Genomic DNA, 16,001 nt, shown 5'->3' on the forward strand with positions numbered 1-16,001 from the left:
TTAACTACTGTTGGGTAGGCGAACATATTCCCAGAATTTAGAGACAATCGAAAAACATGACTTTTTGAGTTGGGGCAGTTGAGGAATAATGCCCCATAAGTTGTATTATTTTCAGAAAAAAATATCACTGGAATTCGTCCCAGATTTTGAATATTATATTTATGGTTCTCACACTAAAATAAATTTTATAATAATACTTGATATTTCAATATTCAAAATTGATAGAGTCGATTACGATTTAGGGAAATCGTGTATATATGAAAATTATTGTTAACGTAATTACGAAACTTTACAATTAGAATATGAAAATTTAATATCTTTAGAACTAGAATTGGTATATTCAATAGCAAAGAATAGCAGAATAAGAAAAATTGTTAATGACATTCAAATAATAAAAAAGCAATTATAGAAATTAATAGATTGCGGTACAAAAGTTAATATAAATATTCTAAAAATTAATATAATCAAAGAGAAAGTGAAAGGTAATAAGAGATATTTTTATTTTCTGTGATAGACGCTAAAAAAAATTGTAATATTCAGTTGAGGAAATTGCCAAACATTATATCAAAAAATCGGAATAGCTCCGATAATCTCCCGAGGTTACCCGAATCCGACGATTGAACCTCAAAGCCGAGCGCTCACGGTGTGAATCGGAGAACTTCATGTTTCCCGCTAAACTGGTCAAGATTCATGTACGGACACATGTTTCCCGGTATTTTGTTTTAAGGCAAAAATGGTATTATTGGCTAAAGTATACATTTTTTTATTATATTCAACTTACAAATTATAAAAGTTATTAGTAGAAAATTTCAAGGATTTGACCACTTAGGTTTTGAGTATCAGATTACAAAGCATTGCTAGAGATTCTAGAAGGTTTCAATATATTGTAAAGATTTTAAAATATTTAAAAGGATTTTTGAACGTTTTACAAAGATTTATGAACGTTTTACGAAGATTTAATGGATTTGAACGATTGAAAAGAGGCGTGTACATTTCGTGTAGTGGCTGAAAAAAAATTCCCTACAAATTTGAGCCAAATCGGTTAATATTAAGACATGCCTCAAAGACCCTGAAAATCCGATAAGATTAACATGGGGAAATTTTGGTTTTCGGAACAATGGGATTCAGGTTTCTGGATTTTTACTTAGCTTGCGGGAGATATTAAGAATTTGTTAAGGAGTCTCTAATCAATCATTTCCATTAAATTACTTTAAATTTTGATGCCCCTTCCCCCTTGTGCAGCCCCAAAAATGCCCGAAAAAACTGAAATTGACATTTTTTCCAAAAATTTACACACAAATGCTCTGTTTTTCCCTTCTTTGCCATAAATTAATTTTGTTTGTTAAGTGGAATGTTTTTAAGTATTTTTAAACTAATTAACAATGGTTTAAACAATTTAGTTTTGTTTAAATAATTTTTTTTGCTATTACTCATTGAAAGCTAGATTTCTTATGTTTGATTGAACAATTGGACATTTTTAGGAATAATGATCTTTGTTTCAAGCATTTAGTATTTGTTTAAACAATCAATTATTATTTAATTTTAACTTCTTAAAAATAGGTATAAAACTCTAGTTTAAAAAAAAATTAGTTAGCTTTTCTGCTTATTATTGAATATCTGCGTCATTTAGATACTAGTACCTTATTGTGTAATAAATTCTTATTTGTTTAAATAAATTTGGTTTGTTTATACAATTTTTTTCGAAAATAAGTTTTTAAAATTTCTGTTTTTTGCAATTAATGTGGTAATTTTTCATTTATGAGAGCAAAATGTTGTGTTTTAATTTCCAGTGACGTTCAAAAAATACCAAGATTTCTAATTCCTTTAAGAATTGAATTGAGAAAAAAATAACATTTTTGAATGACTATTTCCAATAAAATGTTACATTAATATGTAATAAATTTATTAAACAAAACATTAATTGTTTAGACCAAAAAATTTGCTCTTTACAATGACAAATTACCACAATATTTGCAGAAAAACAGAAGTTTCAAACATATATTTTCGAAAAAAATTATTTAAACAAAGAAAATTTATTTAAACAAATAAGAATTTATTACAAAAAAAGATACTAGTATCTACATGGCGTAGATATTTAATTATAAGCAGCAAATCTAATTAAATTTGAAAAACTAGAGTTTTATACCTCTTTTTAAGATAAAGTTACCATTAAATAATAATAAATTGTTTAAACAAATACTAAAGGCTTGAAACAAAGATCATTATACCTAAAAATTACCAATTGTCCAATCAAACATAAAATATCTACCTTTCAATGAGTGAGTGCAAAAAAAATTATTTAAACAAAAATAAATTGTTTAAACTATTTTAATTAATTAAAAAATACTTAAAACTATTCCAATTGAAAACAAAAATAATTGGTGGCAAAAAACGAAAAAACAAAGCATTTATATGTCAATTCTGGGCAAACATGTCAATTTCAGATTTTTGGGGCATTTTTGGGGCACCACAAGGGGGGGTGAGGGGCATAAAACTTTGAAGTAATTTAATGGAAATGATTGATTAGGGACTCCCCAAAAAATTCTTAATATCTCCCGCAAGCTAAGTTTAAATTCAGAAACTTGAATCCTATTTTTCCGAAAACCAAAATTTCCCTATGTCAATCTTATGGGATTTGCAGGGCCTTTTCGGCCCTGAAAAGGGCCGAAAATTAACCGATTTGGCTCAAACTTGAGGAAATTTTTTTTCCGGCAACCTCGCAAAATGGGGGGGGGCATGTCCTCTATTCCAAAGTCGGTTGTTTCACTAAGATTTCAAAAAATTCGATGGTTTGAATAAATAACAAAAATTTACAAATATTTAAAAGAGTTCAAAAAAATTTCCCAAAGATTTTGAACATTTCATAAAGATTGCAATGATTTCGAAAATTTGAAAATGGCGTTTACACCAGATTTCAAAATTTTCACAAAGATTTCGAACATTTCCAAATATTGTAAAGCTTTCAAAAGATTTCAAATATTTCATAAATATTTAAAAGACGTTAAACTATCAAATCAGGTTTTAACAAATTTGAGAAGATTTTAAGGGTTTCAATTATTTGAAACTAACACAAAAGGTTTCACAAACAAATTTTAAACTAAGCATTCACAAATACGTCATAAAAATTTTACAAAGATTTCAGGTATTCTAAAGATTGTAGAGATTTCAAACATTTTACAAAAATTGAGAATGACTCCAAAAGAATTCACAGAAATTTCAAGTCGCAAAGATTTTAAGTACTTCAAGAGATTTCAACGAATTCACAAAGATTTCAAAAGGTTTCAAAGATTTCATCAAAATTTCCAGGATTTCAAAGACGACTTGTGTTCACAAAAAAAGAGGAATTATTTTATTTATAGCGCTTTTTTATAAATGGTTGGCCTTGTAAATGTATAATAATATACTTCATTTATACCAGATTTGTATTAAGTTCAGGGCACCTACAATTTTTGACCCAGTACTGTTACTTGTATTACCAAGCCGAATGTGAGGCGTGAACGAGGTGATTTTAAAAAAATGAAAAGCCTATAGATATTTTTTAATTTAATTTCATCCCACTTTTTAACCAATTGGAATCCGTAAAATTGTAGGGGATGTTTTGTCAGAAAAAATAGGCCATACTTTATAAAAATTAAACCATTTTTTTCAATCCGTAAGAAGCGACAGTAAGAAAAAATTCAATTCCAAAAAATACTTTAAAAATAAATATTTCTCGTAAAATTGACACTTATTCCAAAAAAACCAATGTTTTTTCCCTCGTCAGAAATAACCCAGGGGGAAATTTTCCACCGGCGCAGTACCGCGCCAGTACCGCCGGGGGGAGTTCGGCACTGGCACGGTGCTGTTAGAATGCTGACAGGACTACTGGCTTTGTACCAGTAAAACCCCTAATGATAACAATGTTCTGTACTGACTTGCAGTATTTAACCAGTACTGGGCTAGTACTTACATTTAGTACTGGTGCGGTACCCTCAGTTAGTACTGGTCCAGTACTGGCTGACCAATACTGCAAACTCGGCGAGGTACTGACCTGCAGTACTGGGCCAGCACTGAAGTTCATCACTGGGCCACTACTGCAGATGAGTACTAGGCAAGTACTGGTCAGGCTTCAAGTGATAACGAAGGTATGTACTGACTTGCAGTACCGGGCCAGTGAATAACGTTGGTACTGGCTTGGTACTGGTGAAACCCCTAATGATAACTAAATTCTGTACTGACTCACAATACGGGGCCAGTATATAATTTTGTAAGTGGCGCGGTAAGGCTGAATGCCCTAATGATATTTAAATTTTGTACTGACCTGCAGTACTAGGTAAATGCGTACTGATAGTACTGGCGCCCTACTGGTAAAAACCATAAGGATAATCAAGTTCTGTACTGATCTGAAATACTGGGCACCTACATACCGCTGATACTGGCGCGGTACTAGTCCAAACCCTAATATTAAAAGTTATCAGTAAGAAAAAGATGAGTATAAGCTAAAAGTTAGCGGTAAAAAGCAAAAGAACTTTTAAAATCTAAAAATGAATATATTATTCGATACTTAAGTTAGACGATGAAACGTCATGAGTTTCTGTTTCGATTCTTCTTACGGCCTTCTCCATCTCCTGCATTAGAGAACCAGCCGGTGATAGACAGACATTAAAGTCCTACTGAAACATTTTCGAATTTTTGCAAAATCATTTCTGTACAAAGAAAAAAATAAGCCTTTGACTTTCAAACAAAGCACTAAAAATTTTTTAAGTATTAAGGCTTTCAATTTGAAATTATACTATTTTGAACGATTATCAATAAAGAATATCAATAACTACAAACTGTACTATATGTCTAATTTTGGAAATAAAATATATGTTTCTTAATTAAAAATACACCTTTTCCATAATGTTTGCACTAGATGGTTTTATTACTTACTTATATGAGGGATATCATGCTTCATCAAAACATTGGCTGAACTCTTATGTCGGTTTTTTAATCAGAACTTAAAGTTGGTATGTAATCAGTAGTGCGCCAATCGCCGGTGAAACGTCGGTTTCGGTATTTCACCAGTATCACAACATTACTCATAAGTCAGTAGTAAACCAGTATGATGCCAACCGTTAGTTGAACTCGTGTATTAGTATTTGACTAGTAATGCGTAGCAGTACTACACCAGTAGTGGACCCAGTATGAAGCCAACCACTGGCTGAAGTCTTGTGTTGGTTTTCAAATCAGAACTTAAAGTCGGTATGTGGCCAGTAGTACGCCAATCGGTAGCGAAACGTTGTTACCAGTACTTCACCAGTAATGCATATTACGCCTACGCCAGTAGTATACCAGTATGATGCCAACCGTTGGTTGAATTCGTGTGTCAGTATTTGACTGGTAATACGTATCAGTACATCGCCAGTAGTATACCAGTATCACGCCAACCGTTAGCGGAACTCCTATATCGGTATTTCACCGGTGGTGTTGATCAGTACTGCGCCAGTTGTAGACCAATACGGCGCCAACCGTTGACGGAATTCTTGCGCCAATATTCTATCAGTAATGACAGTCAGTACTGAGCCAGTCGTAAACCAGTACTATGCCTATGGTTGGCACCGTACTAACAGCCAGTACTGGTATTTATTCTGGATTACAACTGGCGCGGTACTGCGCCGGTCGTGAACTCTGGCAAATGTCCGACTATTCCCCCTGGGAACTGATAATATTATTTCAATATGCTAAAATTATAGAAAACATGTCTTTCCATCAGAGGTCTGACTTTTGGCACAACAACTACCTGAATTATAAATCTTCCTACAAATATATCTTTCCCTAACCTTTAATTTAGAACCCGATCTAGAAAAATTAAATAGTAAAAATTATGAAAAAAATACACATTTTTACGCAACAAGCAAAATATTTCTCACTGCCTTAGAAGTTAATTTTCAACAGAAGGGATAATGCAGTGTAACAATGAGTAAATATTTTTTGCCATGCCTTAATCGAAAATACGACTTTCGATGCCTTTGGAGCGGGTCGAAAATCGAGTTTTCTACCCTAAGCAAGAAATTGACAGATCAATGTAAATGGCGGTTCTTAACACCGTCATTTACACTGGGAAGTTGCGATGTTCCTCAACCTTATATTTTATTTAGGGTATATAGCTTCTTTATCAAACCCGCTACTTACTGGCCGTTAGTATGCCTCTTTCTGCATTTGTATGTTAAGCAAGTCGTTTTTTTTTTTTTGTGTTTATCTTGAAAATTACTTTTTTTGGTATTTTCATAGCGACTTTCGTAGTCAGAATATGACATTACATCGATTTATGAGATTTCAAAAATATAACTTTTCGTAAACTCACGACGGCACTTTTCGAAAGAAATATACAATTCATGCCAAAGTTTCATCCTGAAACTTATTTAAATCTGAGCTTTCATTGATTCTAAAATGTTTTGTGTAAATGAGTAAATAATTGAACGAGACATCCATTACAAGTAAGAAAAAAAGGATTTTCTCAGTACCTTAACATTTTCGTAATTTTTGTGGTCGTAAGTGGCCTTAATTGACAGATGAGAATCTGAATACCTATGACACTCTAACTTTAACTACCTGCATTAAAAAAATCACGCTGATATGTCAATTCTATCAAAAGTTTAGGGGAGTTTAAACCAAGCAGTTTTATTTTCAACCAAAAACACCAACTTTCAACTAAGATGAATAATATTTAACTGGATAAATTGCATTTTCAGCCAAAAAGGTGAATTTTCTAACAAGGACATAAATTTTTAATCATGAAGATAATTTAAAAAAAGGCGATTTTTCAACAAAATGGTGAATCTTTAACCGGCATAGTTGGAATTTCAAACAAAGATGTGAATTTTCAACCAAGAAGATTAATTTATATCAAATAAGACGAATTTTCAACAAAATACATGAACTTTGACTGAAAAAAGGAGTTTTAATCAAAAATTAAATATTTAACTTTATATTTGAAAAGATTAATCTTCAAACAAATATATGAATTTTTGACAACCAAAAATACTGATTTCAAAAAAATAGTTACCTTTTCAAACAGACTGATAAATTTCTAACTAAAATGATGATTTTTCAACGGGAATATTTGCATTTTAGACCAAAAAGGTAAATCTTTAACAAAAATTATTAATGTTTAGGATTGCGTAGGAAACCCTTATACAGTCGGTAAAATAGTTTCTTGTGCGTGACCACGCCTAGTGCAAAAACTATTATTTCGGCCGACTTCATTTTTTGCATGGAGGTGTCAGTGGCTTAACTACAACCATGTAGGCCCCACCGCAGAAATATTTAGGAGGCCCCTCTTATAAAATTAAAAAGCAAACATCGTATGAGTGTAGCTGAAATACATTAAAAAAAAATAAAATATCCAACATAGTTCTTTTTATAATATATTACAAATTATATTTTATTTTAGACAATTTATATTACAAATTTTACATAGTTTTGGTCAATATGTCAGTTGTCAATAGAGATAGATTTAAGAGTCGACTATAATGCATTCTATTCCGTAAATAGGATTTTGTCATTTTTAATTTGCTGAACGTCCTTGCGCAAGTTGTTATAATGTAGCATGCAGAGTTTAATACATTTTTAATAGATTACTTCTGAAAAATAGCTTTTCATGAAACTGTATTTAATGAGTAAAGTGCGAAAAACATCTTTTACTTTTGACGTCTCATTGAGTCCGTTACTATTTAAAAATAGGATAAAGTTGATGACTTGCAAGGGGAATTCTTTTGTGAAATCCTCATGATATCGAATCTATAATTTCTCTGTAAACTATGCATTCACAATGTCTAATTACACCTTAGATACCTTAAGGTGTGATTAAAGACCTATATTTTCTTAAATTCTTTACTAATATTAAAATGCTTCTTACGCTGTGATTTACGTTTTTCTACAAAGACTGGTTCAATACCCCAGGTTTGAAAATTTTGTGTAGCCTTTTCCTTACACTTTTCAAACGCAAGTCTGTGCTTTTTCGAATTTTTTCTTGTAGTGTTTTAGATTTTAAGTTTTTTCATTAGCCGAGAAGACTTCGGAATATTTCGGATATGTAAAAAAAAAATCTAGAAAACTTAAAAAAAAATTTGTTTGTCTAAAAAGAGATTACACAAATTTAGGAAAAATTTAAACCAGTTTAGAAGATTGTTAGGACCATTCAAACCTTGAAAAGAAGTTAAAATATTGACTAAATTTTCAAAAATCTTTAAAAGTATTAAAATGTTTTTTATCTCTTTTAAAATTGAAAAATTCGGAAATATCTTTTAAAGTAACTTAAATTACCCCTAAAATTGTCTTCAAATCTTCGAGATTTGTTTCTGGTCATTTTGAAAATCTTGTGTGATGTTTTAAAATCATTATTTTTTCATTTTTATTCATTCAAAGTATTCTCTTAAAATTGAAAATTGTTGACATCCGTTGAATTATACTAAAATCTATTAAAAACTATTGGATTGCAAATTCATAATTAAACATAATATTGAATGATATTGAGTAGTAAATTTGGTTTAAAACGTCGTGTCAATGCATATTGTGTCATAATAATCATAAATTAAGTTTAATTCATAAAATGCGGTTTTAAAATATTTTTAGAAAAAGAATGGTTTAAATGAATTAGATTTGTTCAAATATTTAAAAATGTTTAATATATTCTTTCTAATTTCTATAATTCAAATAAATAATGATTTAAAAATGCACAACAATGTATAAAATTGAAAATAAAATATAATTTTACCACTGGCCGTAGGAGGCCCCCTCACAGAAGGATCCCCCCCCCCCCCACACACACAATGCGATGTTTCGCTGTAAGGAAATTACGCCACTGGGAGGTGTGTTTTGCGTATCTAATGGAAAGAAAATTACTGAGAACCCAGAGAAAAACGCTCATGATTGCGTTGTTATGCAAATACATGGAAATGTAGCCCTTTTTACTCAAAATGGCCCTGTTAGCAGGCCCAGTATAAAAATTATCTATTAGGGCTAACGACAGTTTTGGCCTTTTCATTTAAAAATTCTCAAAATTGAATCAAATTTGACTCACAACCAGCATAGAGAATCGGAAATTTTTTGAAAGGCGGAAATAATACTTGAATTTTCCACCAAAATGATTAATTTATAATAAAAAATACGAATTTTTGATAAACAAATATCATTTTTCAACTAAAAATTGAAGTTAAAACTGTAATAAAAAAAATAATGTTCAACCAAAGAAATCAATGTTTAACTAAAATGATGGAATGTTCAACTAAAACAGTAAAATAGTTTTAAATAGTTAAATTTTCATTAAAAAAATATCAATTTTCAGTCAAGGGAAACAAAGGTATTTGACCAAATAATTTAGTTTTCAACCAAGGAGACGAATTTCCAATTAAAATGATGAATCATCAACCAAAAAATTAATTTTTAAGGAATGGGTTTAAATTTCAAATTAGTAGAGTGAAACCCTTTAATAGCCCTTCCTTCTATAACCCTTCCAAGAATTTACGCCGCGCCACAATTAGGTGTAACAGGAGCTGCGCGAGGACCAGCAGTCCCAAAATCGGCGCTATACAAGAGTTTCACTTCAATTTTAAACTAAAAACGATACATTTTCAACCAAAAATAGAATATTTGAATTTACAATTAGAAAAATTAATGCAATTTAAAAAAATTATGCCCGCTCCCAACAAAAATCCCTGACATTTATAGGTTTCTCCAGGTATATACAAATTTCCTGACAATTCCAGGTTTTCCAGGTCTTTCATGTAGGATGGACACTTTATGGTGTCATGAAAGATATGTAAAGCAATCTGACTTTTCCCCATCTCTCTCTCTCTCTCTCCCTCTCTCTGATTACCGACTAAACAATAAAAAGAAGATCAAATAGAGAAAAGTAGCTTTTGCGATAGAATAAAGTAATGCTCGATCCTATATAAAATTCACAACATGTTCCCGGGTTTTTCCGATTTCCTAGTCCGCTGGACACTCTGTTTACATATATAAAACTAGTGAAAACCCCATATTTACTGAAAAATTAATTATGATTGATGTAGTAAGTCTTTATTTTCTTTTAGATAAGCGTTAAAAGCTGAACTTGATGATTCTCAGTCACGTGACGATCGATCGTCAGGATACTCATTAATGCGAACCGTCCTGGGGGGAGGGGGTAAACCTTCCTTGCATACAAATAGTGACAACCAACCCTCAACACTATAGTTTTCCTTATACCTTTACGCGACTATAGTCACACGTCTGGTCTACTTGAAAGTGCAACCCTTTATCCGAAGCCCAATAAATCCGATCGATTCGCAGACGTCACTGATCTATAAGTAGATTCTGTGGGTTATTCCCAACAATCTAACACTCACGAGACTCGAAGAAGCCGTCACTCCTGACATCTTACGAAATCTTTTTCTGTTGTCGTGGGCATTACTGGTTCCAGAGTCGCGCAGTATGTTGGCAACGACATCAATTTCATGAATCGTGATATTCAATAGGGTTCCGTGCAGGTATTCTTTATGAGACTCCTTAATTCTAAAATCAATCGAACCGTTTCCATGGAGAAAATCAAAAGAGGGAAACATCAATCCCTGGAAACTAGATTTGCAATTATATTCGTCTTTCGAACTTGGACGAGTCGAAGAAGCTTTTTAGAGATAGAAAAGTTTTTTCGAAGACTCTGTTGCTTTTAAACTGAAAAAAAATGAAAGGAGACTTTTGGAGGTGGTCTGCAGCACTTTCATCCCTTATGCATCGGACAAGTGGTTCAAGTCGAATTCATTCAGACACGGGTGAGTCTTTAAAGAAATTTTTTTTATCTTTAATTTTCTTCTGCTTTGCTTCTTGATTTGATAATAATCGCTGCTCCCGATGCGAGAAACTTCCGACGTCTACGTCTGGCGTCTCGACGTCGTGACGGGAATGCTGCGATTTTCTCCCCGTCCACCTCCACCGACGGCACCATCATCTTCCCTTCTCCTGACTTTGAAGTGATCAGCTGGTTTGTTTCGGGGTCTGGAGTTGCGACCCTCAGACCAAAGATCTAAAATCTCAAGTAGTTCGTAACCACACGTTCGCATAAACACCTTTCTCTCACTGCCGAAGTGCGCCCACGTGTGTACCAAACTCTGCGGGAGATAAAATCGTTGTACGAAAGATCGGATTAAATAGAGCGACTCATTAAATTTTTAGTTAACTTGCCATTGTGTTTTGCGAGTTTTAAATTTCTTCAAAGAGAGACTTTTAAGTAAAACAATAAAATGCGGTTTACATTTTGTGAAATCTAGATTTTTTGTAAAATTGAAGTAAGTAAAATTACGATCAACTGGGATAATTTTAGATCAAATAAGTCTTTTTTTTTGCAAATATAGTGAGCTATTCGAAAAGTTTCCCCAGGTAAATTTTTTAGTGAGAAATGTGCTTTATATTGAACTAAAGGTATGAAACTTTCCCATTTCACCAAGAAGTCAGAAAAAAGTAAGGGAGTGGTGACTATCGAATTGCAGAGGCAAGAAGTCTCAAAAAATAATATTTGAATCTTTTAAAATCGAAAATGAATATGAGAAATATTCAAAGGTACGAACGGTAACGCAAAAAAAAAATTTCTGTCGACAAATAAATCTTTAACCCGCACTTTTTATACGAGCCTGACATTTTATTCCATTTTTATTTAACAAAAAAATTGATATTTTTTCAAGTTTTCAGAAGTGCCGTTTTTTTTTTAATTTTCACATTGTTCAAACACTGGCTTAAATCTGTGTCAAAGCTATCTAGAAATTATGTTTAGTATGTAAGCATAATTTCGATAGAAAAAGTTATTACTTCATAAACAAATTTAAAAACAAAACTTATTTTTTGATATTGGAAACTTTTAACACAATAAATTCCAAAGTTTTGGTATACAAAGTGAGATAAATGAACGTTTTATTCCATAATTCTTATAAACAATTTAAGTTTTTATATATTTTTCAAAGAATACTCTCAATTTTGTACGGAATCAACTAAAAATGTTTTTCCGATTACCTTTTTCTATGATAATTTGAAAATTCTCCAAAATTATTAAATATTTAAACAATGTTCATACAAATATTCAGAGTCTGGCTCTTTTTTGACGAATAGGCTCAACTTTTACGAAATTAACTAAGAATTTTTCTCGATGACTTTTTGCTAACATACTTTACAAAATCACAAGAAATATTATTAATTTTTATAATTTTCATAATGAAATTTATACTTTTGTTATTTTTAACGAATAAAAACAGTTTTATCGGGAAATCAACTTAAAAAGTATTTGCAATGACTTTTCGCTATGATAATTTCTAAAACTGCAACAGTTTTTAATTATTTAAATAATGTTTTAAAACAACAAATGTATCATAGCGATATGTCATCATTAAGTCGCTCTTAAGCAATTCGAAAAGAATAATTAAGCATATTCATTAAAAATAGCCAAATTCTGAATTTGTTTATGAATATTGTTAAGTAAATAGCAAATTTTGTTAGTTTGGAAAGTATCATGGCGAGAAGTAATCTCAAAGAGATTTTTAGTTGATTTTGTAAAAAAATTGGGCCTATTCGTTGAAAAATAGTGAAAGTCTAAATTTGTTTATGAAAATGATTTGTGTTTTTTACATGTTTTTTTACATATCTGTCGATGCCTATCAAAAAAATGGTTAAAATGAAAATTGTAGCTATTTTAAAAAGCTTAATTCTTCTGTTAAACTTTTTTCACGAATCGGTCGCCGTTTGGCGTAACATCGGAATATTCGACTTTTGTATAGCATTTTCGATGGATAATATCATAACCGTTGGTCAAGGAATGCTTAGTTTACGAAATCATTCTTTCTTTTTGGACAAAAAAGTGTGCCAAAGCTGAATTGAATCCAATCGTTTTTACGAGGGTTATCTTTTTATTTTAGACATACAGACATACAGACAGGCGCCACACCAAAACTTGATATTCAGTTTCAGGAGGTATGAAAACGTGGTAATTTGTTGAAAAACTAAGACGTGAAGTTTTGAATAATTCTAATACTTTCTCAATCATAAATGATGAGAACTTGAAAAATTAGCCTATTTGCTGAAGGATTTTTAAATTGTGTATTTTTTTATAAAAATGGATTATTGCTGACTTCTTTTTAAATCGATGGTAATAAAACATTACTTTTTCTCACATTTTATACCAAATCTCTGGATTAGAATGAACTAAGAATTGCCAATCCCGAAAAATAACTTTTGTTCATTTATTTGTTTATAAAGAAACACAAAGCTTCTAACAAAATTATTCTAACCGAATGGAAATTATTTCTAGATAGTTTTAGCATAGATATAAGACCTTTTATACCGAGGGCATTAGCGTTAGCCTTCAAAATCGACTGTCAAATAAACGGCTGAACTCAGAATGAATAAATCCGGATGCATCCGTGGGTAATCACTGGTTGTGATTAAATTCATACAGGAATTATAAGCCATTCGTAATAAAAAGAAAATTTTCCACAGGCTCATACTTAATGAAGATAAGTCCTCAAGACCCTATACTCTGTTCAGTGAGAGTATGATCGACAGGAACGACAATTTTTCGTCCAGTTCGCGCAAACTGTCATAAAGGCGTGGCTTAGAGATTCAAAATCCTTGGAAACCTTGCTGCGAAGGGCCTGAGTTTTAAGTGTCTGACCTCTTTTTTCCCCAAACGTCATCATTCTTAGATTTATAGCCGTAGAAAAAACTTCTAATGCATGTTTAATATTTGTTAAACACACCCTTTACAGGATTTACTCCACCTTTTTCTGAAAAAACTGCGCGCTGTCGATCATTCTCTCACTGAACAGAGTTTAGTGCTATATGTACTCATGCTAAAAGACTTGAATGATACTGTAGCAGCGAGGGTGACCCGCGTATTGCCTCTATTTCACCGGCGTTTTAAAATAAAAAGGCATAGTACAATCGGTTTTAACCGCACGGCTACGAGGCTTAAGTGGATCAGCCTTTCAATACAATATTAATAAGACCTTTTTTTGATAAATCTGAATAATATTTAAAAAATGATACTTTTGAAAAGTTAAAAAAAATTGTCCAATTCGTTGTTAAATAAAAAATTAACTAATTTTTTTTATGAAAAATCCAAACAATCAAATCTTTTAAAAATTTTACATGAAAAAAACTTTCAAGCCGAATAAATAGTGTAGGCTAGAAATTCGTCAAGAATAACTTTTCTTGTCCCATTGTGGGGGGTAGAGCAAGTACTGATACGAGAGTACGCACTGCACTAACTTTATGAATTGAATTAAAATAATTAAATTTAATAAAAATTATGCTTATTAAATGTATTCGGGATAGTTAGAATTTGTATCTTTATGATATATTGATGGTTTTGTGTCAGAAAATGAAAAATAGGAAAATGATGGTTACCCAAGTGCGAATTGCCGGAGCTGAATAGACGGCCCAGTGTTGGTCCAATTTTGGCAGCCAAAGGTCGGCTTAAGTTATTGGGCCAATATCGGCATTTTAATCGGCCCGGTGTTGAGCCAGTGCTGGCAGCCCATACTGGCTATTTATATTTGCCGACCCTCCAGCGATGCTTGGCCCAGTATCAGCACTTTATTGCGCCAAGTCTCACTTTTAGTACGGGGAACCATGTTTCACGAGGATCAGCCAAAGTCTGGCCCAGTGATGGCACATTACTGGGCCAAGTGTCACTTTTACCACGGCAAACCATGTTTTATTTAAATCGGCCCAATGTTGAGCCAGTGCTGGCAGCCTATATTGGCTATTTATATTTACCGATTCTCCACCGATGCTTGACCCAGAATCGGCACTTTGTTTCACCAAGGCTACAACGTGTAAAAATAAAATATTACGCGAAGAAAAATTATAATCGATTTAAATTATTAATTTAAAAATTATTGTATTGATATTCCTGTTAAAATTTCGTGTATTTTACATTTACACAACGTCACATAATAATAAATAATCAGAAAAAGAGAGCTTAAAATTTGGTTCTTTAACTTTTCTGAACTGCAGCTTATGAGAATGGCTTTTTCACAGAGTTTCAACTTGTCAGTTTAGCGTAGTGATTAGCACGCCCGGCTGTTAGGTAATAGATTTAGGTATATAGATGCAGGTTCGATACCCCGTAGCGTTAGAAATTTTATTTGTAATATAATGTTCAAAATGTAATACATGTATTCAGTCTAAACAGGACCATTAATATTTATATTCAAAGTACTCGCAATCAATCAATATTTATTTTTTAAATATCTTTGTTTTCATATCCTTAGACCGTAGCCAGTGCTGGGTTGACAATGGCAGCCAAGCCCTGGCTGCCAAGTCAAGGCCATATTTATCAATCCGGCAATGGCACGACGATGGTAGCCAGGTTTGGTCCAATACTGGTACCCAGTGTTGAGCCGACAATGGCAGCCAAACCTTGGCTGCCAAGTGCGATAGTGGCAGCCGAGCTTCGGCAATATTTTTGCCGACTATGGGCCAATGTTGAGCCGTATGTGACTGCGCACTTGGGTATAGATGGGTGCAGCCGCGGACGAGCCTAAAAAAGTATGACATTCGTTGCAAGTTGAACGATTTTGACGTAAGCTTTTCAAACTATGAAAAAAATCAATAGTTCAATTTTCAACCAAATGGATGAACCTTTAACCAAATAAAATGCATTTTCATTAATGTAGGTCAATTTTTAAGCAACTGGTTGAATTTTTAAATTTCACTATGTTCCACTATATCTCTTTGGTTTAAAATTGAACTATTATTATACAATTAAGCCATTTCCCTTTCGGAATGAGCGTGAATCACGCGGTGGGGAAGGGGTAACGCACTGTGGTTGAGGGCGTATAGATTTTTAGGTTGATCTGGAATTCTCATGTTATTTATTTAAATAACACGTTCGTTCCGTAGCATAGCTCCGACCAAGGTTGCTGATCAATCTCTCTAGCTATCACCTCAAATGAAGAGGCAATTTCAGAATGTGAAGCTGCCTATTCGGGCCCATTAGTGTCCAATGTCTTTTG

The 16,001-nt window shown here is 32.5% G+C and overlaps 1 protein-coding gene across 1 annotated transcript in view; it reads left to right on the plus strand.

Moving 5' to 3' along the window:
• Positions 1–10,669: 10,669 nt before the first annotated feature.
• Positions 10,670–16,001, plus strand: part of LOC117167159 (MAGUK p55 subfamily member 6) — a 61,185-nt gene continuing 55,853 nt past the window's right edge. The window contains exon 1 of the mRNA XM_033351881.1: positions 10,670–10,772. Coding sequence (XP_033207772.1) covers positions 10,685–10,772 — 88 coding nt within the window. The 5' untranslated portion in view covers positions 10,670–10,684. The remainder of the gene's footprint in view (positions 10,773–16,001) is intronic.

The sequence above is a fragment of the Belonocnema kinseyi genome, chromosome 2, assembly GCF_010883055.1.
Source record: "Belonocnema kinseyi isolate 2016_QV_RU_SX_M_011 chromosome 2, B_treatae_v1, whole genome shotgun sequence".
Taxonomy (NCBI): Eukaryota; Metazoa; Arthropoda; class Insecta; order Hymenoptera; family Cynipidae; genus Belonocnema; species Belonocnema kinseyi.